We start from the raw sequence: 23,371 nt of genomic DNA on the forward strand, positions 1-23,371 counted from the left end.
CACTCAACAGCAGAACTGTAAACAAGAAACCAGGCATCTTTCACAGTAACTAATCGGCTGACAATGGATCCAGTGGTTCCCACAGCTGAGGGCCTGACCACAGTGCAGGCTTCGCTAATACTGGTGGACGAATGGGCCGCTCCCTGGGGACGAATGCTGCCAGTGTGCCAGGATCAATGACTCTCTGCCTCGTTTCAGTCTGTGGAAAATAACTGGAGGAACCCAACAAGTCATTTTTACATCAGCAATGATGAGGCACTTTTTTTTTTTCTCACACCCATCGTGGAGCTCGGTTGTGTAATGTCCCTCCAGGCCTGGTGTGGCCCCTGTTGCTCTTTCATTAGTGAGCTCTAACCTCTATGGCTCTAACCCAGCACAGCCCGTCTGATCCCGCCTGATCACACCACTGTCACTGATGCATCTGACCCCGAGGTTATCAAACTCAGATCCATTCTCCTGCGGTTGAATTAACCGAAATCGCTCCATCAAATCAATATGTAGTCTTCTCGGTATAAATAAAATATATCACTCATATTTTGCATTTTAAAGACACTTTTAAAAAATAACTATTGGAAGACTGTTGCTTTTGTCTCACTGTTGAATAAGTATTTCTTTCTGTATTTCAATTATACAATTTGTTACTGATCTGCACATTATATCCCTTCGATCAGCCCCACGGCCAAAAACATAAAAAACTGCAATTATCCCAAATTTAAATCTTATTTCTGGGATTATTTTCTGAATACAATTCAGCTGAATCAGCAGCTCACAAATTCCCTCTTTGAGCCCATACATCATAGAAATAATAAAATACCCAAACTTGGTTTTGAACTGTTGTGATGGAGTAGTTACTACAAACCCTGATAAAGTTTTATAAAAAAAAAGATTGACAGAATAAACCCTCAGATTAATCTACTATTCTGAGATAATTAGCAGGTTATAAAGCAAACAGCCCCTAGGTGGCAGCATTATTGTCTGAAAAAATACTTTTAATATAGCAGAATAAAAATGCAAATGTAATCTTTCTACTGTATCAATTCATCATTATCTTACTTAATGTGGCACCAAGAAGATCGACTTCCAAATATAAAAAACAACAACAACACTGGATTTCTCTTGTTTTTACACATTTTATTACTTGTTTGAGTAAAGTGTCAGTATTTCATGTGGTAAATAAATGTCACTGCAAAAACTAGGAACACATCTGAAAATTAGAATTACCTGCAGAGCGGGTTAACGCTGGACAAACCAGATCACTTCACTCAAAAAAATATATATATATCTGGCTTAGAAACAAAGTTAGCGTCATACTTGAAAACTCACATTTGGTTATATATTTAGTCCATACATCAAAATAAAAGAAATCTAAATAGATTTTTTATATGAACAAACATTAACATTTTGGAAACATGTGTATTTATGTGTATTGAAATGTACAGGAAAGCACAGAAGACTGAATAGGAACACATCCGCTTTACAGATTTAGACAGAAACAGCTCCTGCTACATATTAAAGGTTTAACAAAAATACATTATAGACTCCGAACAAGTTTGACAGCATCATTTTCACAAAGCATTCAATTTCACATTGTGTTAGATACTTGCAGGCACAGTCAGCAGCAGTGGTTACTTCTCATCTCAACACTTCGGGGAAAAACATCACTTTAGTTACTGCTTTGGTCTGAAACAGTCATACATTCATTATATATATATATATATATATATATATATATATATATATATATATATATTACGTATAATCCTTTTATTAATATAATAACATAAAACTGTCTTTTTATTTTTAAATTCAAATTGCACTTACCCTAGCAACTCGCGCATAGATGCGTCTTCAAGATTAAAGAGAGATTCCAGTGTTTAGTCAAAAAACACTCAACAAGTTCAGAGTACAAACCGCAGTGTTATTTCGTACCTGATATTATATTGTGTGTGTATATATATATATATATATATATATATATATATTTATATATCTTCCTTTAATTTGGATTATCCAACCTTCAGTTTCTTCACATTTAGGTCCATCTACCCTGTTTTGCATAAAACTTAAAGTGCTCAAGAGTTTTACCAAAGGATAAAGAGGATATGAATATAACAGTAGTTGTCTTCTACATGTGTTAATAAATCAAATATATTAAATATAGATTCCTTTGGTAGAAGAATAAAAACGTTGGTTTAAGGCGTTGCTGGGGGAATGTTGCACCGTCGGCTACTTGTCCAGTTTCTCCAGTTGCTTCCCGTTCTCTGGTTTTTCCTGAAGCTTGTAGTCTTCCAAAATGGCCTTTGCCGTTTGCTTCCCAGTCCTTTTCACCACAGCTTTGATCCCCAGGTTGTCGATGTTGAAGGCAGTGAGGCCCACGTTAATGGCAGAGTTGACAGCGCTGTCTGTGGCTTGACCCGCTGCCGCCCCGTACCTTCATCAGAAGTCAGATTGGGTGAGAGGTCAGAGCGAGAGGCGGGAGAAAGAGGATTTGGGGAGAATTCATTAATTTCTTGCAGGAGGATTGCAAAGATGCCATGCTGTATGTTAATGTTCACCCATGCAAGTGCTCAATCACAAATTAATAGATCTGCCAGAATCGGAATTTGAATTAGTCTTCTGCGGTGGATCAGCGATGCGACTGTGGCCAATATGGATATAATCATCTTTCATGGTTCAAATAAATATAAAATGTTCTCATGACACCAATTGTCAAATTAAGAACCATTTCAAAGAGGAAATAAGCAAATGGGAATGTGTGTTTATGACTAAACCCTTGACAATTAAAAAAGTATATATTCTCTCATGATATATAGCTTGTTAAAATCAATAATCAAACAATATGGGATTGTCAGTTTATCACTGGAAGATGTAGCATCAATTCATACAATATGGGAAGATGTTAAATCAGGTGGGATAGAAATGGGAGAAATGGGAGATTTCAGTGGAAGCGGCAACATCGTGTGAATTTCCACACAGAGAAGAGAGGAGTGAGTTGGGCCGGTGCAGGTGACTTTTGAGTGCAAGAGCTAAATCAGGTGAGAAAACGAAACTAATCACATGTGCCATGCTTGTGATCAGCGGTGTCAAGAGTTAAATAGCTGTGCATAATTAGGTAAAAACACACTTCTTCTCATTAGGTGTTTCAAAGTTGTTTTGAAGGCCCCTAAATCTGAAAAGTAAATTGAACAGGAAAAACGAGTGAGTGCATGTTTTTACACATCAAAAACCGGTCAGGTGAGCAGTGTCGAGCTAAAACATTCAGACTGTGGTTTATTCAAGCGAGTGACGGTGGTCAGACCAGTACAAAGTCCAACAAAGAGGGAAAACTTACTTGTGTTTGACTGTTGTGACCGTTTCTGATGCAACACTGGTGGTGATGTTCTTTGCTGCCACTTCTAAACCAGTCCACATGGTTGCAAATCCTGTGCAAATACACACAAAATGAAAAGCATGTGAGCGCCTCTAATGAACTACTTCCTCTCTGATAGAGTGCAGATAAAGTCTACCTTGCACTCCACTGGCCGCCACCACCATAGCTCCGTCTATGTTGGAGCGCCCGTCCTTGTCTTTCTTCATAGACTCCGGGATCAGCTTTCCTCCGTGTTTTTTCACATGCGGAGCCAACTCGCGCCCCACGCAGCCGGCGACGGTACACACCCCGTCCACTGCAGTGACACAGCATTACTGGATTAGACGTGCGCTGCCAAATAACAACGCAAGGTCAGTAGAAAGCTGCTGGAGAAGGACGATGTAGTCACCTAGAAACTGGCTGACTTTGACAGCTCCACCCGTCGCCTGCTTGGCCACATGGAGGCCCTTTGTGACCGTGGGGCTGACGTGGGTGGGTTTGTCCTCTGGAGTGATGTGTTCTCGGAGTTTCGACGCCCCTTTGTGGATGGCCTTGCCCGTGAACTCGGCTCCTTTCACCAGACCCCAGCTTAACCAGGAGGCACCTGGAAGGATATCAGGATCGCACTGAGTTAAATCATGTTGATAAACTGTATACTACAGAAGTTTCTAGTTTGAAGAGGCATCGTGATCTCACCGGTCAGGATCCCACTTGCCACCTTTTCACTCCACTCGGGCAAAGGTTTGTCCTCCTCTTCTTCGGCTGGTGCAATCTCCTCAGGTGTGACTATGGGCACTTTCTGACTGAGATTGATGGCCTCTGCTGCTTCATCTGGATCCTGATGATACAGACACATTGGTTTGTGACTGTGAGGGCGTAAAAATAAGAAACTACTTGTCTGCTACTTTGTGCAAGCTGTACACGTCTCGGTTCAAATCCTCGTCTCCCGCCAATTCACCCAACAGCTCCTCTCATTATCCTTTGTTTCTCATCACAATGCACTATTTGTTTTGCCGCACACATATTATAAGACAACAATCTCCTTTTGTGCTGAAAACCTCAAATCTTCCACCTGACACAAAAACAACACAACAGTTCCTACTTGCTGATAGGGAATCACATCCATCAGTGAAGATCACTAGCCTGACTGCATGCATCAGAAATCACCTGGTTTGGCATCAATCTGAGCCAGCGTCTCCAACATGGCTGAACTGGCACTTGTCTCTCAGCCGAAGTGCAGAGGGTTGTTCTATAGCTGCTGCACATAAGAGCATTATAACTGATTAATTCGGCTCACCTGCCTGTCTAAAATCCCCACAATGCTGAGGCAGGGGGAAGTTGGGGAAGTGTGCCAGCTCAGAAGTAAGTAGGAGCGAGAGGCCGAAGCTGTTTGGAAACTGCAGCATAAAAACAAAACATAGAACAGCAGCGACCATCTTTCTTCATGGTTGGAAAATAAGAGTTTCCTATTCTTGCAAAATCTGATTTGGAAAAGAGTGGAGAGTGGTGAACAACATAGTTAGAGAACACAATGTATTCTAATCTATTCAGTTTGACACTCGCATTCTTTTTAATGAGAAATGTTGATTTGCTGAGTCAACATCAGCAGCTGTAGCTCTGGTATTCTAGTGCTGCAGCTCCTCCAGTCTGCATACTGATGTGTCCTTGGGAAAGACACTGAACATCCAAATGTAACTCTGATGTCTATGAATGTGATAAAAAAAAGTGCAGCGCTGTATGAATGTGTGTGGGAATGTGACTTGTACTGTAAAGTGCTTTGAGTGGTTGATAAGACTAGAAAAGCTCAGAATGAAAAGGGTCCATTTAAAATCTCAGCTTTTAAAGAAAAGACAAAATGGAGATGCAGCTGACCTCGCTTGCATTTGCCTGAAATAACCTTCTGTTCCCCCACAGGCACAAGAGGATTTGCAAAAAGGCCTCGTGTAACGTTTCATTGGTGCTTTCAAATACTTATATACTTGATCTAAAAGTAATAGAAATACATTCAGAGAGGAATGAGGAATGAGGAAAAAGTGCTGTGGCAGATCTGACTGCACTGCAACAACTGACCTGAACCCTGAGATCTGTCATCTGGGACAACAGGTCCTGGAACAGTTGTCTGTTTGAAGAAGGCAACTCAGAGGACAGCACCACCCCGACGTAGTAGCCTGGAGCTGGTGCCATCATGTCCGGAAACATAAACACCCCAGTGTTACACAGCAGCACTGGAGAGTCCACGGCCATGAGTGGGTAGAGCCAGTCGCACACCTGCAAGGAAGAGAGAGAAATACAGCATGCTTGAAAATCTGATAAGAAATAGGTAGATATATGATATCATGGTGGGTATCAGTTCAAAATGTTCTTTTAATGCTCAAACATACAGAAAAGTACAATGGGTTAATTTATAGAGGTAAAAATTAAGACGGGGTCAAGAAACCAATCTACAGAGGTTTTTTTGCCAATTTACAAGTTTTGAAATGTAAAGTGAACATGAGGAGCCTATTTAATAGAGATTCTGATGGTGCAACACAGTGAATCGTCTGAAAGAGAAAGTCCAACCAGAGGACACTGTCTCCCTCTGACTGCCGCATGTCTAATAGTATTACAGGGCATGACAGTGAAAGCAGGGTTAAGAGAATTCCTTTCACTCATGTGAGTCCCTGATGTCACCCACTGGCGACAGCACCTGGGAATTCCCCGGTTAAGGGACAAATTACGGTCTCATGACCCACTCGTGTCAGTAGTTGGCTGTTTTAACAGAGAGCAGGAATCCACTTTCCCCAAAACAATACAGTACTGCTCAAAGTTTAGATTTTGTCCCCTCATGAAAACCCTAAACCGAGATGTTGACAGAGCTTTGTGTAATTTCTAATCTTATCGAAGTACTAAGACTGGGGACAAAGAAGCAGTGCAACTAAATGTGGGCGTATTTGTTTCTGTGCCTTTCATAGATTCAATTACATGAGATCAAAAAAATCTGTGAATCTGCTGTTGTTTGAGAGAAACAAAGGTTATTTTGTGTGTGTATGTTTGTGGAAAGTGTGACTCCGGCAACATCTTCTCTGTTTTAGGTTCTCAAAAACTCTTGGGACTCTATTACAATTAACGAGTGGCAACTTTCACCTGAATATTTTAGTGGGACAGTTAAATAAGAATATCCAGGTCCTATCAAGCGTTTCCTAAATATGAGGGGAAATTCCATCAGATCCAATTTTCTGACTAACATGAATTTTCCTGTTAAAAAAGGAATGTACAGGACTGGAGAGCCATCTTTGTCCAGTTTTACATCATTAAATGAGACTGACCAGAGAGTTCCCAGGAGAATGACATCACAGGCATAAACCCAATAGGATTAGGGCACTGAGTCACCTCACATGTTCACGTCCATAGGGCAAGGGATAGAGATCATTAACCGACTATATCAGGCCGCCGTTGACTCACAGTCAAAAAGGACTTGATGAGCCGGGCATACGTCTTACAAAATCAGGTTAAAGGGCATGAAAAGAACCGGTGACAGAGCAGTGATGACATTTCACTCCCCGTCACTGGCTCGATTGCTCATGAGTGTTGCTTCTCCCGTCCTCTTCAGCTTTGTGGGAGAGAGCATTTTAGTACAGTGACATAAACAACACCATATTTATCTCCTCTTACCTGCAGAAAGGCGGGTGGGCGGTTGGGCGTGCTGTCGGAGTGATCACCAGTAAACCTGACCAGTCGCAGGTAACCGGGGTACGACGGAGCGCTCACTTGACCTTCGGGCGTAACAAAGAATATCTGCACCCCGTGAGGGATGTAGAGCAGCTCCTCCCCCTCCTCGCCCATGCTCTGGGGGGATGGCGTGGTGTTGGAGCTGCGACTGTAGAACTCATCCCCGACCATCGACATCTCCCCTTCATCCGTTCCATAAGAAATGGACAGGTGGCCGTCGGCCGCCTGAGGGGAGTAGGCTGGAGGCTGATCGGCCGGCCCCACTGGCTGTTTGGTGGGGGAGAGGGGGAGGCCTGCACCACTGCATGCAGGCTTCCCTCCTACAGCTCCTGCTGAATCACCTTTAGCGGAAAGTACGTTTGGTGGAGCTGGTCTCTCGGGCTTGTCTTTGGCTGGGAGATCTGGGTAGAGGCCTTCTGCAGACATGCCCGCAGCAGCATGACCAAACTCAGCGGTGGCGCTCAGCAGGGGGGCGGATGGGAGGTCAGAGCTGGTCTCCAGTATGGCCAGACGGGTCGTGATGTTGTTCAGCGTCTCCTTCATCTTCTGCTGCATCTGCCTGGCGGATTCCCAGGGGCCGCCCGCACACTCCTCCCCCTGCGAGGGGACGCTGATGGCCCTGAGGAGGTGCTGCCGCCCCCGCTTGTAGAGCTCCAGGGCCCGGGCCTTGTCTCCGGCCTCGTCCACCGTCAGTGCCTCGTTGATGCACTCGAAGGCTCTCTCGTAGCCATCTTTGATCACTTGGAGTCGGGCACTGTCGAATGCATCTTGTTTAGCCTTCTCCATTCCCCCTGAAACCAGACATGTTGTAAGCTTTATTTATAGTTGTACTCATCTCAACTTTGCACTTTGTAACATTGTTTAGATAAGTGTTGCACACATGAAGTTATTATTATTATTAGCATGTGCTGACACTGACAGTGCACATTTGGACTTAACATGCTGGACATTGTTAGCATGTGTTGGACTTGATTCTTTAACAACAGCCCCAGTGTTAATCCCTCAGAGGTCAAGTCCTATCAGAGAACAGTGGCTCTAGTTTGTGTGTTGATAAAATAGCTAAAACAAGCTAAAACAAGCTAGTGTTGATAAAGCTGCAGCTACAGTCTCGTGACTCCATCTGTACTGAGTCAAAACATTTCATTGCGACCTGTAGCGACAGGAATCAGACGTAAACACAGAGTTAAGTGTGGTGGCGTCATGTAACTAGTCTGGGCTACTTAGCATTTAGCTCCTTCTCGATTAGCTAACACATGCTTACCCGAGTGAGCGGAAACACCACCAGAGGAAAGCTCGATTAGCCGGTTAGCTCTGTTGTAGCTAACGATTGTGTCGGAGTTGTGTTCTTCAAATGCTTCAGTGTCAAATCAGCTGAAGTTTCCCTGAAGTAAAGTCACGTTGTGTTTTGACAGGCGAGTGCTCGATGGAGAGAAGTGACGTCAAACTCGTCCGGTGTGTCCTTTCAAAGTAAGGGTTCCCGGGGCAGGGTAGCGATTGCTTTGCGAAGAAAGCGGCCGATAAGAGTTGGATTTGAGTTTTATTTTGAAAGCAGTAGTCGGGAGTTAACGTGGAGTAGCATGACGACATCGGTGCCGCCTTGTTGTAACTGGTTGTAATTAAATATTTAATAAGTAAACTGGTTGATTCTAGTTGGTACGTTTGACCAACTTCACATGTTATCATTATTTTCATGATCCCTTGTGAAATAAATCTATCAATTTAATCTTTACTTTCTTTTATTAATATATTATTTATTCATACACACAATAAAGCACCAACAAATAATATTCTCATTCTATTTGGTAAATATGACTCATATAAATGCAGAGTAACCAAACAAACTCCTAACTTCACATGTTTCTTATGTGAATTCAAGGACTATATTAAAACTATCAAAACTTATAAACACATTGTGTCCTAGAAATTGTAGTTTAAGTTATTTAATTCTTTTCAGGAAAATGAATTGGATTTTTAACATGCTCAAATTTTGCCAAAATTTGCAGAAAATTTGAAAGTGGTGATGATTTACCTATAATTTGTATTTTAAGTGGTGACAGCAGTAAAACAATACAGGTAGTGCTGTGATATAAATTCAGAAAATTTAGTTTCCTGCTGTCTTTTTTCAGAAGGGGGGGGGGTTCATGTGTGTGTCTTTACTTCCAGACTAAAATGCTGACCTGGCATTTTCAATTTTGTTTTGTTATTTTCTTTTTTCCACTATTGTTTCATTCAGAAGAAAATAAATTCCAAACTGAATTGTTTAAATTACATTTTTTGGTGCAAAGTTGTTGTTTGGGATTTTTCCAATATATACAATCTATTAGAGAATAAGAAATAAAGGTCTTGTCCTCCAAATTTCTAGATAAAATCCAATCATTTCAAAATGTTTTATCCTAACACAGCAGGGATTACATTAGACACCAAATTATTCATTAATTTGATTAATAATAGAACTTCAAGGACGAGTGATTAACCAAACCACACAAAATCACATTATTGTGTCCTTTAAAAGCCCATCCCTAGTACAGTTAGTGCATGTTTTTTTTTTCCTGTTTAATTTTTTTGGGCCATTTACACCCTTACAAAAGTTTCATCCTCAACTGTGGCTTTGTGACAATGAAGATGATGACAATGTTTTTGTTTTTTAGTATGGAAATGTTGTTGCTATGATGCAATGAGCCTGTGAAGCCAGATAGGGCTGGTCTTCTTTGCTCTGCTCAGGTCTAAGGGGAAAGGGAAATCTATCCGTTCTCTTTGGAATATAAATCAATATACCACACCTTTTATTTGGATACATTTATGTCTTTTTCAATTTCTCTCTTTCCTTATAAATAAGTAGGAGGTGGGTGGCAGCTTCTCGATTCTATGGAAGAAACGATGCTCGTCACACTGAATGATGTGTTCATATCTTTTCAGACACAGTGAAGTTAAAGATTTGACCATATATCACAATGACTCTGAGACATGATGGACAGCTACTGATTCATTTACTTTAATGGTCCACAACTAATTTCAATCCACAGCTGGAAACCACAGAATCTCATTTGATTCACGTGAACATTTTGAAGCCCAAGTCAATAATGTTATTAAATCCTATTACAGAAAAATCATCCATTCACATGTGGCCTGAACAAATGGTTAAATAGCTCTTGGCTCCATGTGTTTGAAAATGAACCTGAATAAGGTACATTTATTTAGTAACTTCAAGATAAGTTTGCAATTTGTTATTGTTTTTTTAACAAAGGAAAAATGACTGTGTGGAAAAAAACAATAAACATGTGACATAAATTCAAGCTCGACCACCTGTAAAATAGAAAAGTCCAGATGTGAAACTGCACCAGAGGAGACGTGTGTCGTCCTTTATTTGTTTTAGACTGAATCCACTGATATTTGCTTCGCTCATGTGAATGAGTGACAAGTGACTAAATCCAAAAGTCGCCTGCTGCACATTAGTTCACAGTCTCTGGTCGACGGGGGAAAGTCGGTGCTGATGGATATTTTCTCTGCATGAAACTAGCACTTGACCACCAAGGAGACAAGTCACTGAGGGGAATTGATCAACAGGAAGCCATCACCACATTACACCTTTTACTAAGAACCGAGAAGCAGAGAAGAGAAAGAAGAAGAATGGATGAAATCAAACGGATTAAAATATCTTTACATCTGCTACTGGTGCTGATTCCATTTACAGGTGAGAATAAATACACTTACAAAACTGTATCAGTGTGAATAAGAAGAATAATACCAGATTGTTTGTGTTGTGGCACAAGTCTGGCACATTCAGGGGACTGATATTTATGAGTACTATATTGTAGTTGTTTATATTTATGTAGTGGATCATTCCTCATATTTTGATCTGCCCTTTAACTCTCAGTTTAACTGGTTGGATTTGGTGGTTAAAGGTCAATGTTTAAGGTTTTTGGCCTCTTGCATATCTCAAGTCTGAATTTCTTTAAATTCTGACCAGTTGTCTCCTCGAATGAAAACTTAACGGATTAGATTTCAGTGATCAAGTGTCAGAGTGACCTCATGAGTCTGGAACAAATGTACAGTTAGGTCCATAAATATTTGGACATTGACACAATTTTCATAATTTTTGCTCTTCACACCACCACCCTGGATTTGAAATGAAAACATCAACATGTGTGTTAAGTGCAGACTTTCAGCTTTAATTTGATGGTATTTACATCCAAATCAGGTGAACAGTGTAGGAATTACAACACATTTTATATGTGGCCCCCCTTTTTAAGGGACCAAAAGTAATTGGACAAACTAATATAATCATAAATGTAATTGTCACTTTTAATACTTGGTTGCAAATCCTTTGCAGTCAATGACAGCCTGAAGTCTGGAATCCATAGACATCACCAATCGCTGGGTTTCGTCCCTGGTGATACTCTGCCAGGCCTCTACTGCAACTGTCCTTAGTTCCTGCTTGTTCTTGGGGTGTTTTCCATTCAGTTTTGTCTTCAGCAAGTGAAACGCATGCTCAATTGAATTCAGGTCAGGTGATTGACTTGGCCATTGCAGAACATTCCACTTCTTTGCCTTAAAAAACTCTTTGGTTGCTTTCGCAGTATGCTTTGGGTCATTGTCCGTCTGCATTGTGAAGCGACGTCCAATGAGTTCTGAAGCATTTGGCTGAATATGAGCTGATAATATTTCCTGAAACACTTCAGAATTCATCCTACTGCTTTATTCGGCAGTCACATGATCAATAAATACAAGGGAACCAGCTCCATTGGTAGCCATACATGCCCACGCCATAACACTACATCCACCATGCTTCACTGATGAGATGGTATTCTTTGGATCATGAGCAGTTCCTTCCCTTCTCCATACTCTTCTCTTCCCATCATTCTTGTACAAGTTGATCTTTGTCTCATCTGTCCATAGGTGGTCGTTCCAGAACTGTACAGGCTCTTTTAAATGTTTTTTGGCAAACTCTAATCTGGTCTTCCTGTTTTTAAGGCTCACCAATGGTTTACATCTTGCAGTGAACCCTCTGTATTTACTCTGGTGAATTCTTCTCTTGATTGTTGACTTTGACACAAATACGCCTACCTCCTGGTGAGGGTTCCTGATCTGGCCAACTGTTGTGAAGGGGTTTTTTTTCACCAGGGAAATAATTCTTCTGTCATCCACCACAGTTGTTTTCCGTGGTCTTCCGGGTCTTTTGGTGTTGCTGAGCTCACCAGTGCGTTCTTTCTTTTTAAGAATGTACCAAACAGTTGATCTGGCCAAACCTAATGTTTTTGCTATCTCTCAGTTAGGTTTGTTTAGATTTTTCAGCCTAATGATGGCTTGCTTCACTGATAGTGACAGCTCTTTGGACTTCATATTAAGAGTTGACAGCAACAGATTCCAAACACAAATACCTCACTTGAAATGAACTCTGGACCTTTTATCTGCTCCTTGTCAATGAAATAACGAAGGAATAACACACACCTGGCCATGGAACAGCTGGGCAGCCAATTGTCCAATTACTTTTGGTCCCTTAAAAAGGGGGGTGCCACATATAAAATGTGTTGTAATTCCTACACTGTTCACCTGATTTGGATGTAAATACCATCAAATTAAAGCCGAAAGTCTGCACTTAAAGTACATCTTCATTGTTTCAAATCAAATCAATTGTGGTGGTGTACAGAAACAAAATGATGAAAATTGTGTTAATGTCCAAATATTTATGGACCTAACTGTAGGTACACTGGAAGAAAGGGAGAAAACTGTAGTTGATGTTTTTTCAGGTTCATCTTGTCAGTCATGCTCCATTTTGTGTTAATTTACAAAGTTATATCTAAAATAATCCTCACATTCAGAGGTGTATGAAAATATGAGTATTTTTCTTAGTTTAGTTTTATTGTTGCTGTCTCTCTCTCATTTCCTCCACAGCGCTCGCTGAACAATATTCCTCCATCATCATCAGAGTTGGAGCTGAAGTCACTTTGCCTTGTCTCAATGTGAGAGAGGATCATGTGAACTGTGGAGCTACTGACTGGGTCTTCGAGGATTCAGTGTGGACTAGATCAGCACACCTGTTTGTTAAATGGCAGCTCGACACATCTCGGATTTCCAAATCTAAAGCAGACCGACTACGTCTCGCTCCAAACTGTTCTCTGGTTATTAGGGAGGTCACAGCTGAAGATGTTGGTGTTTACATCTGCAGACAATCTGACCAGACCTATGAAGATCATGTGGTTTATTTCTCTGTTGTCAACGGTGAGTAAAAGAGTCTCGTCATAAAAACATTATGATATTTCTAATTATTCTGAAGGACATAGTTTCACTCATGTTATCTTTCTCTCACAATGTCTCGATCATCACCAGTGACTGAGGAGGAGAGAACTGATGAGGTGACGTTGAGCTGCTCTGTGTCGACATTTAAAACCAGTGACCTCACAGCGAAGTGGCTGTTTATGAATATGGATGTGGATGAGAACAACAAAGAACTGAAGACATCACAGTCTCGCCGCTCAGCCACTGTGAGCTTCTCAAAATCCCATTCTGTTCACAAGATGAAGAACTATGGCTCATTAACATGTAAAGTGAAGGATGATTACACAGAGGAAACGTTTGCCTTCATCCTTCCGTCATCAGGTGAGAAAACAAAGAACACGAGGAACTGCTCCTGATCCAGTAATTCCATTTGTTAATACATTTCTTTTCTTAAGAAGGAAAGAACAAACCAGCTCCAGGAAACAATGAGATGACAACAGGTACTGAATATTCCCTGCACCTCTCATTCATCTCTTTGCTGCTGCGTGTTGATGGATTTAATGTTAGCAACATGTGTAAATACAGGAAGTTGGACGGAACAGGAAACTAAAGCTCTTGTCTTTGTGTTCACAGACTGGTGGTGGTACATTTGTTGTGGGTTGTGGGTTGTGGGTTGTGGGTTGTGGGTTGTGGGTTGTGCTACAATCGTAACATTGGTTGTGATTCTCATCAAATGGAGAAGAAACAAGGTGCGAACATTCACAGATGAAACCAAAATGTCACTTATAGAGTTTATACCTCCGACAAGTTTTTATTTATCTTGTAGTAACGCCCTTGAAATAATGATGTCATCAAAATTAAGTTTTAATGTGAAAGTTCAAGTTATGGATTATGTTTGTGTTTTGATAGATGTTGTTATGCTGTGATGGTTTTGTTAGCACTGCATTGGGCGATTTCACTTTTTAACAATTATTTGCATTGAGTTGTCTCTCTGTCACTATGGTAATCGTGCCACATCCTGACTGGTGGTGTAACACATCCTGTTCTGTCTTTTTTTTTTATTCAATATTTATCATACTTCCTTTTCAACATTTGTATTTGTTGTGTTTTCAAATCAAAGTTTATGGTCACATGAAGAAAAATGACAGCGTCATCAGCTAAGTGAAATTCCTGTGACCTGGCAGGCAACATCTATGCAGTAGACATATAACATATAACATATAACATATAACATATAACATATAACATAAAACATATAACATATAACACATAACATATAACATATAACATATGACATATAACAGTGCAATAATTTAAATTTAAAAGAAGGGCTGGCAGCAGTTTACAGGGTGAAGGAGTGAGGAATATTAAATTAAATAATATGAATATATGTGTAGTAAGTATGAATGGAGGAGCAGAATGTACATTGTAACTGTTCAGTGGGTCAGTGTTGTTCGTTCAGAAGCCTAATGGCCTGGGGGAAGAAGCTGTTTGAGGCACATTGAACTACACTAACCTGATGAAAGGTGTTATACAGATTGATTGACTGATTGATTGATTGTGTATCCTACAGATCCAGGCTTGTGATGATGCAGTGGCCTACAGCACTGGGGAAGCTCCCTCCTCTTCTACTGGACCCTCAGCTGATCCCAGCAACCTCAATGCCAACGTCACTATCATACAATAAATGAGTTACTTTTGACATCAATATATTTATAGGGGAGAGCGGGGTAGTGTGAGACATTTTTTACATTTGCTCCCCTCTAGGCGAGCTAAAATGATATATCAGTCAAATGTACACATTTCCCATTAATTCAGGATGTTTCCTAGCAATGGAAATGATCAGAATGTCTTCAGGACAAAGGGCAGTGAAAATATGACTGTTTTTTTTTTAAAGTGGACTTGTGTCCCACTTTACCCCAGCTTCGGGGTAAAGTGATCCACTTACATTTTCCACTTTAAAACTACAATAACAAAGCATGTTGTACTAGTTGAAATCCTGAAAGGTAGATTGACAACCACACATTCCAAAACTAATGTCGGACTAGTAACAGAATCATGGGGATTGGTCAATTAGGCAAATTTATGATTATTAAGATTCATGTGATCTTTTGCACAACCTAGCTTACTTGCACATTGTTTCTCTGTCCAATTGGCAGGGACAGGGATATTGTTTTTCTCTGCGTATTCAAAAGCCATTTTGTACTTTTGTAAGTACTTCTATCCCTTCCAGCTTTTTTTAATGACTTCTTTCCTTGCATGACCTCAGCGGCTGCACTCTCCCTGTCTCTGGGAGGGGTGTTCGGCTTGAAAAACATAATGTTCACATGACCACATATGTTCCGTTGGCTAGAAACAGGGGGTGTCTCAAATTACACGATGTCTCACATTACCCCGCTCACCCCTACTACTGACATGTATTTCTTAGAGCTCAAATCATGCATGTGCTTTCTATATAAACCAATTACCCCCCCGCCCCCCTTGATTGAATGAATGGTCTCTAACGCAAGTCTAGGTTGTGTCTTTTGTGTGTTTTAAACATCTTAGTGTCTCAGGAAAAGTAGGATTGGGAAATTGTCTTTTCTTTCTACTGTTGTTAACTAAATCAATCATATCAGGATGAGAAATTCAAACTGAACTTTAAACTTAATTAATCTGTGTTGCCTAGAATTAGCAAATAGAAATAAAAAAGAATTTGGTTCCACCTGCAGTTGCTTTTATTCCACATTCATATCATCCATTTTGAAATTCAATAATCAAGACAGGTTGATTCTATTTACAGTTTGCATCTAAAACAGGGGTTTGACTCCTCCTCCATGTAACTCTTGTTAGAAAATAAAAAAAGTTTACTTTATAACCAGACCCAAGGTCAGATTCTTGTTGAGTTTAATGCTGATTTGGTTGTATCTTTGTTTGTGTGTTAACAACCGATTTCATTATAAAGACTGATTCATTTCTTAATTTCTCTCTTTCCTAATAAATGAGGAGGAAGTGGGAGGCAGCCTCTCGTTTCCTCATAAGAAACCACGATGCACATCACACTGAATGATGTGTTCACATCTTTTCAGACACAGCTGGAAACCACAGAATCTCATTTGAGTCACGTGAACATTTTGAAGCCCAACTCAATACTGTTTTTTAACAGAAAAATCCATCCACATGTGACCTGATCAAATGGATAAATAGCTCTTGGCTCCATGTGTTTGAATATGAATCTGAATAAGCTACATTAATTCAGTAACTTCAAGATAAGTTTGCAATTTGTTATTGTTTTTTCTACACAGGAAAAAAACAATAGATACATTTTGTATTAATCCCAAACACACATGCACAGTCACACTACATGCAGATGAGGGAAAATTGTCCTCTGCTTTTGACCCATCTGGTGAACATAGCAGGACACACAGAGCAGTGGGCAGCCATGCACGGCTCTCTGGGAGCAGATGTTGGGGGAGTAAGGTGCCTTGCTCAGGGGCACCTAGACAGTGAAGGTAGGGACAGTCCTCTTTGGACTTTAGAACAGATGCAGGGGTTGTCCATCCAGGTATGTTTTTATTGTCACTGCGAGGAGTCGAACCAGAGACCTTCCAGTCTGGACCTTCCAGATGTGAAACTGCTCCAGAGGTGAAGTGTGTCGTCCTTTAATTGGACTGAATCCACTGATATTTGCTTTGCTCATGTGACTGAGTGACAAGTGTCTAAATCCAAAAGTCGCCTGCTGCACATTACTTCACAGTCTCTGGTCGACAGGAGAAAGTCGGGGCTGATGGATATTTTCTCTACATGCAACTAGCACATGACGACAGAGGAGACATGTCACTTAGGGGAATTGATCAACAGGAAGTAAACGCCACATTCCACCTTTTACTAAGAACCGAGAAGCAGAAAAGAGAAAAAAGAAGAATGGATGAAATCAAACGGATTAAAATATCTTTACATCTGCTACTGGTGCTGATTCTGTTTACAGGTGAGAATAAATACACTTACAAAACTTTAGAGATTGTTTGTGTTTGCTTTTAAAATTGAAGAGCTTCACTGATGTGCTGTGGCACAAGTCTAGCACATTCAGGGGACTGTTATTTATGAGGACTATATTGTAGTTGTTTATATTTATGTGCTGGATCATTCCTCCTATTTTGATCTTCCCATTTAACTCATGGTTTAACTGGTTGGATTTGGTGGTTAAAGGTCAAGGTTTCAGGTTTTTGGCCTGTCGCAAATCTCAAGTCTGAATTTCCTCAAATTCTGACCAGCTGTCTCCACGAATGAAAACTTAAAGGATTAGATTTCAGTGATCAAGTGTCAGAGTGACCTCATGAGTCTGGAAACAAATGTAGGTACACTGGAAGAAAGGGAGAAAACTGTAGATGATGTTTTTCAGGTTTATCTTGTCAGTCATGCTCCATTTTGTGTTAATTTACAAAATTATGTCCAAAATAATCCTCACATTCAGAAGTGAATGCGAATATGAGTCTTTCTCTTAGTTTAGTTTCATTGTTGCTGTCTCTCTCTCATTTCCTCCACAGCGCTCGCTGAACAATATTCCTCCATCATCATCAGAGCTGGAGCTGAAGTCACTTTGCCTTGTCACAATGTGAGAGACGATCATGTGAACTGTGGAGCTACTGACTGGGTCTTCTATGATTCAGAGACAAATGGATCACCACATGTGTTTGTAAAAGGGCAGCTTGACACATCTGTGATTTCCAAATCTAAAGCAGACCGACTACGTCTCGCTGCAAACTGTTCTCTGGTTATTAGGGAGGTCACAGCTGAAGATGCTGGTGATTACATCTGCAGACAGTTTGTCCTGACTGATGAAAATCATGTGGTTTTTATCTCTGTTGTCAACGGTGAGTACAAGAGTCTTGTCATTAAAACATTCTTATATTTCTAATCATTCTGATGGACATAGTTTCACTCATGTTATCTTTCTCTCACAATGTCTCGATCATCACCAGTGACTGAGGAGGAGAGAACTGATGAGGTGACGTTGAGCTGCTCTGTGTCGACATTTAAAACCAGTGTCCTCACAGTGAAGTGGCTGTTTATGAATATGGATGTGGATGAGAACAACAAAGAACTGAAGACATCACAGTCTCGCCGCTCAGCCACTGTGAGCTTCTCAAAATCCCATTCTGTTCACAAGATGAAGAACTATGGCTCATTAACATGTAAAGTGAAGGATGATTACACAGAGGAAACGTTTGCCTTCATCCCTCCGTCATCAGGTGAGAAAACACAGAACACGAGGAACTGCTCCTGATCCAATAAATTCCATTTGTTGATACATGTCTTTTTCTCAAGAAGGAAAGAACAAACCGGCTCCAGGAAACAACGAGATGTCAACAGGTAATGTTAACAAACAACATGTGTAAATACAGGAAGTTGGACTGAACAGGAAACTAAAGCTGTTGTCTTTGTGTTCACAGACTGGTGGTGGTACATTCGTCTGGTTGTGGGTTGTGCTACAATCGTAACATTGGTTGTGATTCTCATCAAATGGAGAGGAAACAAGGTGGGAACATTCACAGATGAAACCAAAATGTCACCTACAGAGTTTATACCTCCGCTAACTCGATCACTATGTTAACCGTGCTACATCCTGACCTGAGGTGTAATACATCCTATTGTCTTTTTTTAATTCCATATTTATCATACTTCCTTATCAACGTAATGGTTGTTTTTATATGAAGCACATTTAACTACACTAACCTGATGAAAGGTGTTAAACAGATTGATTGACTGATTGATTGATTGATTGTATTTCCTACAGATCCAGGGTCGTGATGTTGCAGTGGCCTACAGCACTGGGGAAGCTCCCTCCTCTTCTACTGGACCCTCAGCTGATCCCAGCAGCCTCTATGCCAACGTCACATTCAAACAATAGTAGAGTCACATTTTACATCGATATATATTTATAACATGAATCATTTGATTAAACTTTCTGCTTTAAAAACAAAGTCACTCGCAATAATCGTTGATAATTATGTGATTCTCATTAGATAGAGAAAGAGTCCAAGGTTGGAAAGTTCCCAGATGAAACTTTGATTTAGTTTAAACGACTGCCAATGTCTGACTGTCTGTAAAGTTCTCAATATAAAGTCACTTTTATCGTGTGGACTGGATTAAACCAGTTTTCTGCCATTTTATTGATTCTTGAAGTTTGTCGTTCAAAACCTGGAATATTTTATATTGTATCTTCATGTTCTTCTGATCCAGCTGTTATTCTAATACATTACAATGGTGAAATGTTATTCTTTTTTTAAATTGTACTTTCTTGTTCATTCTTGTCTTTTATTATTAATATTATATTATTCATTTATGAACACATATGCGTGATTGTTTTAACACGTTTGTTTGTGCATTTCAAGTTTTTATCAACAAAGCATTGAAAAAAAAAGGTTGCAATTAGACTATATGTTTGAAACTCGTCAGTGTGACCACTGGAGGGAGTAAACACTCAAAAGTACTTAGTAAAATACATAGCACAGTTCCAGCAGGAGGATAACTGATGGACATTTAGGTTAAAAACATGAATATGAATGTCTGGGGCTTACGAACACTTGGATGACACCAAAGAAGCAGCATGGAGGCCTTTAACATTGTTTTTTTATTGTTGAATAATTAGCAACAATACTTTAATTGTGGCTGCAACACTATTTACCCCTGAAACTCCAAAAGTGTTTTTTGGACTCTAACACTTTCACTTTTTGGTTGAACTACCCCTTTAAGGTAAGATTGCCACCCGGAAGAGGAAGGAGAAGGAGAAAAACCCGCCTTCATTTTAAATATGGACGACATGTAAACACGGGCACGTCTCGTCGCTGCTAACGAGGCTGAGATCTCCTGGTTCTTCTGCAGTTGTTCGGTCGCAGTGACTGTTTGTGTCCGGGTTCGTGTCCTCGTGTTCCGGCAGAGATCCACCGCTTCAGGAAGTAAGAGTTCACTTCCTGGTCAGAGATCCTCTATTAACGTGAGCTTTCACTACCGAGGAAAAACTGTACTGTACCGAAGGGAAACATTAGCAGAGATACTGTTCAGTTTTGTTAGGGAAGATGCTCACTAAGTTAGAATTTGGGGCACCGTTGTTTTGTTATTCATTAAAGTGTTTTCAGGTCCATGTTGAAGAATTATATTAATTAACAGTGATTGCTGTAACTTCCTAAAGCAAAATATCGATGAGACTTTATTTCACCCCGTTGGATTTCTGTTCTTTAAATATTTAATGCTGGAAATGTTTGCGTTTCATTTTCCAAATTAAAAACCCTGATATTACCCCAACCTTAACCCTAATCCATTTCTATCTTGTGAATATGTCAAACTTAAGTTTTGTGTACATAAAGACACAGATGCAAAGGTTTAGTTTTTCCTTAATTATTGTAATATTTCAAATCAAAATCCACTAAGGTGTATTAATTCATTTTATTAATTAAAAGTAATTGGTTGAAACTCTCTGTTTTATCTACATTAAGCAAATCTTGGTCTTTGTCCTCATTCTTCAGGTATCTCTGACTCCAGCTCTGACACTTTCATTGTCATTATCAGTACCAACAGCTAATGTTCACCTATTGTTTATTATGATTATTACTTATTGGGGCATTACATTACATTTGTATGTATCATTATTTTAGTTTAACAACCAGTTCCTGTTCCCCAAACAATTCTCTCCTTTAAAACCAATTCCCCCATCCTGCAGGTTGTGTAGTTGAGTCATCTGATACAATTACAGTTTATAAAATTGCTTTATTGAGGAAGTCAAAAAAGTTGTAATAGCAATGTATCATGTGGATAATCTTAAAAAAAAACAACTACTGTACGAAGATGCATCTGAAAACATGAACACATATCTCTTTACAGCCTTTGAGACATGCCACCAAAGAAAAAGGCCGGAGTGGCTACAAGATCAGCAAAGTCAGGTAAGCAAATGAAGCCAAAGGATTTATTGCCATTCCATAACAAGAGGTACATGAGAGGGAATGAAACTGAGCAAGGAGAAGCTCCAGGCTGATAAGTTATCCTGCCTCGACAACACAGAGAAAGCAGAAGAAAGTGAAACAGCCTCATCTGGTGGGAAGAGGAAGGCGGTAAAGGAGAGCTCGGAGTCACCTGATTCCCCAGAGTTCAGTTGCTGGCTCATGAAGTCTGAGCCCGACAGCCGCTTTGAGAATGGCATTGATGTGAAGGTACGGAGCCGTGACTCGCCTCATCAGCAAAGTCTGTGCATGTTGTAAAAATGTGAGCGTGCTGCCATCCTCTCATGTTTCTGGTTTCCTTTCAAAGTTTGGGATCGAGGATCTGAAGGCTCTGCCCGATCAGACCGGCTGCTGGGATGGGGTCCGCAATTATCAGGTAAAGCTAAAACAATTAAGACTTTTTCTTTCTCTGTGGGAATCTCCATTTACATTATCGGTCATCCACAGGCACGCAACTTTATGAGGCAGATGAAAGAGGGACAGTCGGCCTTCTTTTATCACAGCAACTGTAAGGAACCGGGGATTGCAGGAATCATGAAAGTAAGAACCTTTATTTCTCAGGCTGGAGAATATTTTGAATAATGTCAACGAAGCTACAGCCACATTGTGATATTCAGCTGTTTGTGCTTTTTTTTAGATTGTGAAGGAAGCTTATGTGGACCACACTCAGTTTGACAAGAAAGATGTCCATTACGATGCAGGCAGCAAACCAGACAACCCAAAGTGGAGCATGGTAAAGGGACTCGGACATTAAGGCAAAGCAAACACGTGAATATGTTGCATTGATTTTCAGTCTCACGTTAAACTACCTGTTATCTTTATATGCATACATGTATTGCTTTTCCTTTGCCACTTTTTTAAATTAGCTTTTTGTTAATGTGCCATATAAATACATCTGAATTGATACTGTTCATAATTACTTATTATAAATGAGCATAATGGTTGAACTTGTCGTCTTCTCTCAGGTCGACGTCCAGTATCAAAGAATGCTGAAGCGTTATCTTCCTCTGTCTGAGCTGAAAAAATACCACCTGCAGCAACGCGCCAAGGGAGGGCCTCTGAAGGACATGGCTCTCTTTACAAGGGCCAGGCTCTCTGTGCAGCCCCTCACCACTGGTAGGTGAAGAAACGCACACTTCATCACTTTAATTGATCACAAAGTCATGGACGAGTTGTGACTACAAACTGTTTTGTCTCTTATAGAGGAGTTTGACTTTGTCCTGAGTTTGGAGGACAAGGAGCCACTGTGAAAGTGGAGCCTGGTTGACCGTCAGTCCAGTGTTTATTCAAAGAGTAATAAGTGTAAAATCATTTTATTTGTGTTTTTTGTTTGTGTTTATGTTCACAAGTATTATTAAATGTGTTTTTGGTCTAGTTGTGTCTCCCAGGCACCTTTTATTTCACCTCTGATTGATACAGAACTAGATAACTTCTACAGTTATCTTCAGCTACTTGGCTACAAATCACTTGAAACACATTTATAAACACTTATATTGTATTTGTGCTCAGGGGCACTGGACAGGGTAGGGAGAACCCTCCTGGATTTTTGGACAGATCAATCGTGGTTCGTCTTTTTGTTTTTTCTCCGTGGAGTCAAACCAGAGACGAACCAGAGACCTTTTCTGCCCATAGTCCAAGTTTCTGCCACTTGTCCACCGCCTCTAGGAAAGACTTAGTGTAAACAATGGGTTTGAATAAATGTTCACTCACTTAACATAACATTAAAACAGTGAGCTCCACATTGATGGAAACCTTCTATCTCTGCTTGTAGTTTAAACTGTAAATAAATACTAGTATCTTAATACTGTGTACAAATGGGCTGTAATGGCAAAGAAATACTCTGCAGACTTTCACCTGCAGAGGGCGCCAAATCCTGTGTAAAATGGAAACGCCTGATAAGAGATGAGTGAGGAGAACTGGTTGTTGTTTACACTGCTGTGGTTTCAAGTTGATCAAAAGTTTTTACTACCCTCGTAATTAAAGCTTTTCGTCTGAGCATGGAAATGATTAGGCCTCTAGCTTGGTATAAATGTGTCACTAGTGACCATTTAAATTGACGATTGAAAGCACATGGGGATTAAACAGACAAGGCTACAGGCGTTAAAAACCAACAGGGTAAATC

The 23,371-nt window shown here is 40.3% G+C and overlaps 3 protein-coding genes across 15 annotated transcripts; 2 read left to right on the top strand and 1 right to left on the bottom strand.

Annotated features, from left to right (window-relative positions):
- Window positions 1-1,106: 1,106 nt before the first annotated feature.
- On the bottom strand, window positions 1,107-8,505 carry spartb (spartin b). 2 transcript variants are annotated; one of them, XM_062385426.1, is made up of 8 exons: window positions 8,319-8,501; window positions 7,001-7,848; window positions 5,420-5,617; window positions 4,046-4,187; window positions 3,759-3,953; window positions 3,507-3,665; window positions 3,332-3,422; window positions 1,107-2,431 (listed from the first exon to the last, which is right to left on the bottom strand). In XM_062385426.1, the coding sequence occupies exons 2-8, from the start codon at window positions 7,841-7,843 to the stop codon at window positions 2,227-2,229; spliced, it is 1,833 nt and encodes a 610-aa protein (XP_062241410.1). In that variant the 5' UTR covers window positions 7,844-7,848; window positions 8,319-8,501; the 3' UTR covers window positions 1,107-2,226. The 2 variants fall into 2 exon arrangements, with proteins under 2 accessions (XP_062241410.1, XP_062241411.1); XM_062385427.1 differs by having other exon boundaries at window positions 2,292-3,169; window positions 8,319-8,505.
- A 1,976-nt stretch (window positions 8,506-10,481) lies between these two features.
- LOC133951651 (uncharacterized) lies at window positions 10,482-19,420 on the top strand. Of its 11 annotated transcripts, none has more exons than XM_062385717.1 (7): window positions 10,482-10,748; window positions 12,950-13,276; window positions 13,385-13,654; window positions 13,729-13,773; window positions 13,907-14,022; window positions 14,847-14,934; window positions 15,016-16,130. In XM_062385717.1, exons 1-7 carry the CDS (start codon window positions 10,565-10,567, stop codon window positions 15,084-15,086), a joined length of 1,101 nt encoding a protein of 366 aa, XP_062241701.1. In that variant the 5' UTR covers window positions 10,482-10,564; the 3' UTR covers window positions 15,087-16,130. The 11 variants fall into 11 exon arrangements, 10 of the variants coding, with proteins under 10 accessions (XP_062241701.1, XP_062241702.1, XP_062241703.1 ...); XM_062385718.1 differs by having other exon boundaries at window positions 10,483-10,748; window positions 13,732-13,773; XR_009920490.1 differs by having other exon boundaries at window positions 10,487-10,748; window positions 13,907-13,927.
- Window positions 19,421-19,760: 340 nt separating this feature from the next.
- Window positions 19,761-22,623, top strand: thyn1 (thymocyte nuclear protein 1). 2 transcript variants are annotated; one of them, XM_062385728.1, is made up of 8 exons: window positions 19,761-20,249; window positions 21,134-21,192; window positions 21,311-21,459; window positions 21,557-21,625; window positions 21,697-21,789; window positions 21,887-21,982; window positions 22,215-22,365; window positions 22,453-22,623. In XM_062385728.1, the coding sequence occupies exons 2-8, from the start codon at window positions 21,144-21,146 to the stop codon at window positions 22,497-22,499; spliced, it is 654 nt and encodes a 217-aa protein (XP_062241712.1). In that variant the 5' UTR covers window positions 19,761-20,249; window positions 21,134-21,143; the 3' UTR covers window positions 22,500-22,623. The 2 variants fall into 2 exon arrangements, with proteins under 2 accessions (XP_062241712.1, XP_062241711.1); XM_062385727.1 differs by having other exon boundaries at window positions 19,774-20,211.
- Window positions 22,624-23,371: the final 748 nt, after the last annotated feature.

Source organism: Platichthys flesus, chromosome 4, assembly GCF_949316205.1.
Source record: "Platichthys flesus chromosome 4, fPlaFle2.1, whole genome shotgun sequence".
Lineage (NCBI taxonomy): Eukaryota > Metazoa > Chordata > Actinopteri > Pleuronectiformes > Pleuronectidae > Platichthys > Platichthys flesus.

Coding starts and splice junctions, on each gene's coding strand:
- spartb (XM_062385426.1), bottom strand. CDS start 7,843: ATGGAGAAGGCTAAACAAGATGCATTCGACAGTGCCCGACTCCAAGTG. Junction 3,954..4,045: donor GGCAAGTGGGATCCTGACCG/GTGAGATCACGA, acceptor ATATCCTTCCAG/GTGCCTCCTGGTTAAGCTGG. Junction 2,432..3,331: donor GTCACAACAGTCAAACACAA/GTAAGTTTTCCC, acceptor CTTCTGATGAAG/GTACGGGGCGGCAGCGGGTC.
- LOC133951651 (XM_062385717.1), top strand. CDS start 10,565: ATGAAACTAGCACTTGACCACCAAGGAGACAAGTCACTGAGGGGAATT. Junction 10,749..12,949: donor GGTGCTGATTCCATTTACAG/GTGAGAATAAAT, acceptor TTTCCTCCACAG/CGCTCGCTGAACAATATTCC. Junction 13,277..13,384: donor TTATTTCTCTGTTGTCAACG/GTGAGTAAAAGA, acceptor GATCATCACCAG/TGACTGAGGAGGAGAGAACT.
- thyn1 (XM_062385728.1), top strand. CDS start 21,144: ATGCCACCAAAGAAAAAGGCCGGAGTGGCTACAAGATCAGCAAAGTCA. Junction 21,626..21,696: donor ATGGGGTCCGCAATTATCAG/GTAAAGCTAAAA, acceptor GGTCATCCACAG/GCACGCAACTTTATGAGGCA. Junction 22,366..22,452: donor TGTGCAGCCCCTCACCACTG/GTAGGTGAAGAA, acceptor TGTCTCTTATAG/AGGAGTTTGACTTTGTCCTG.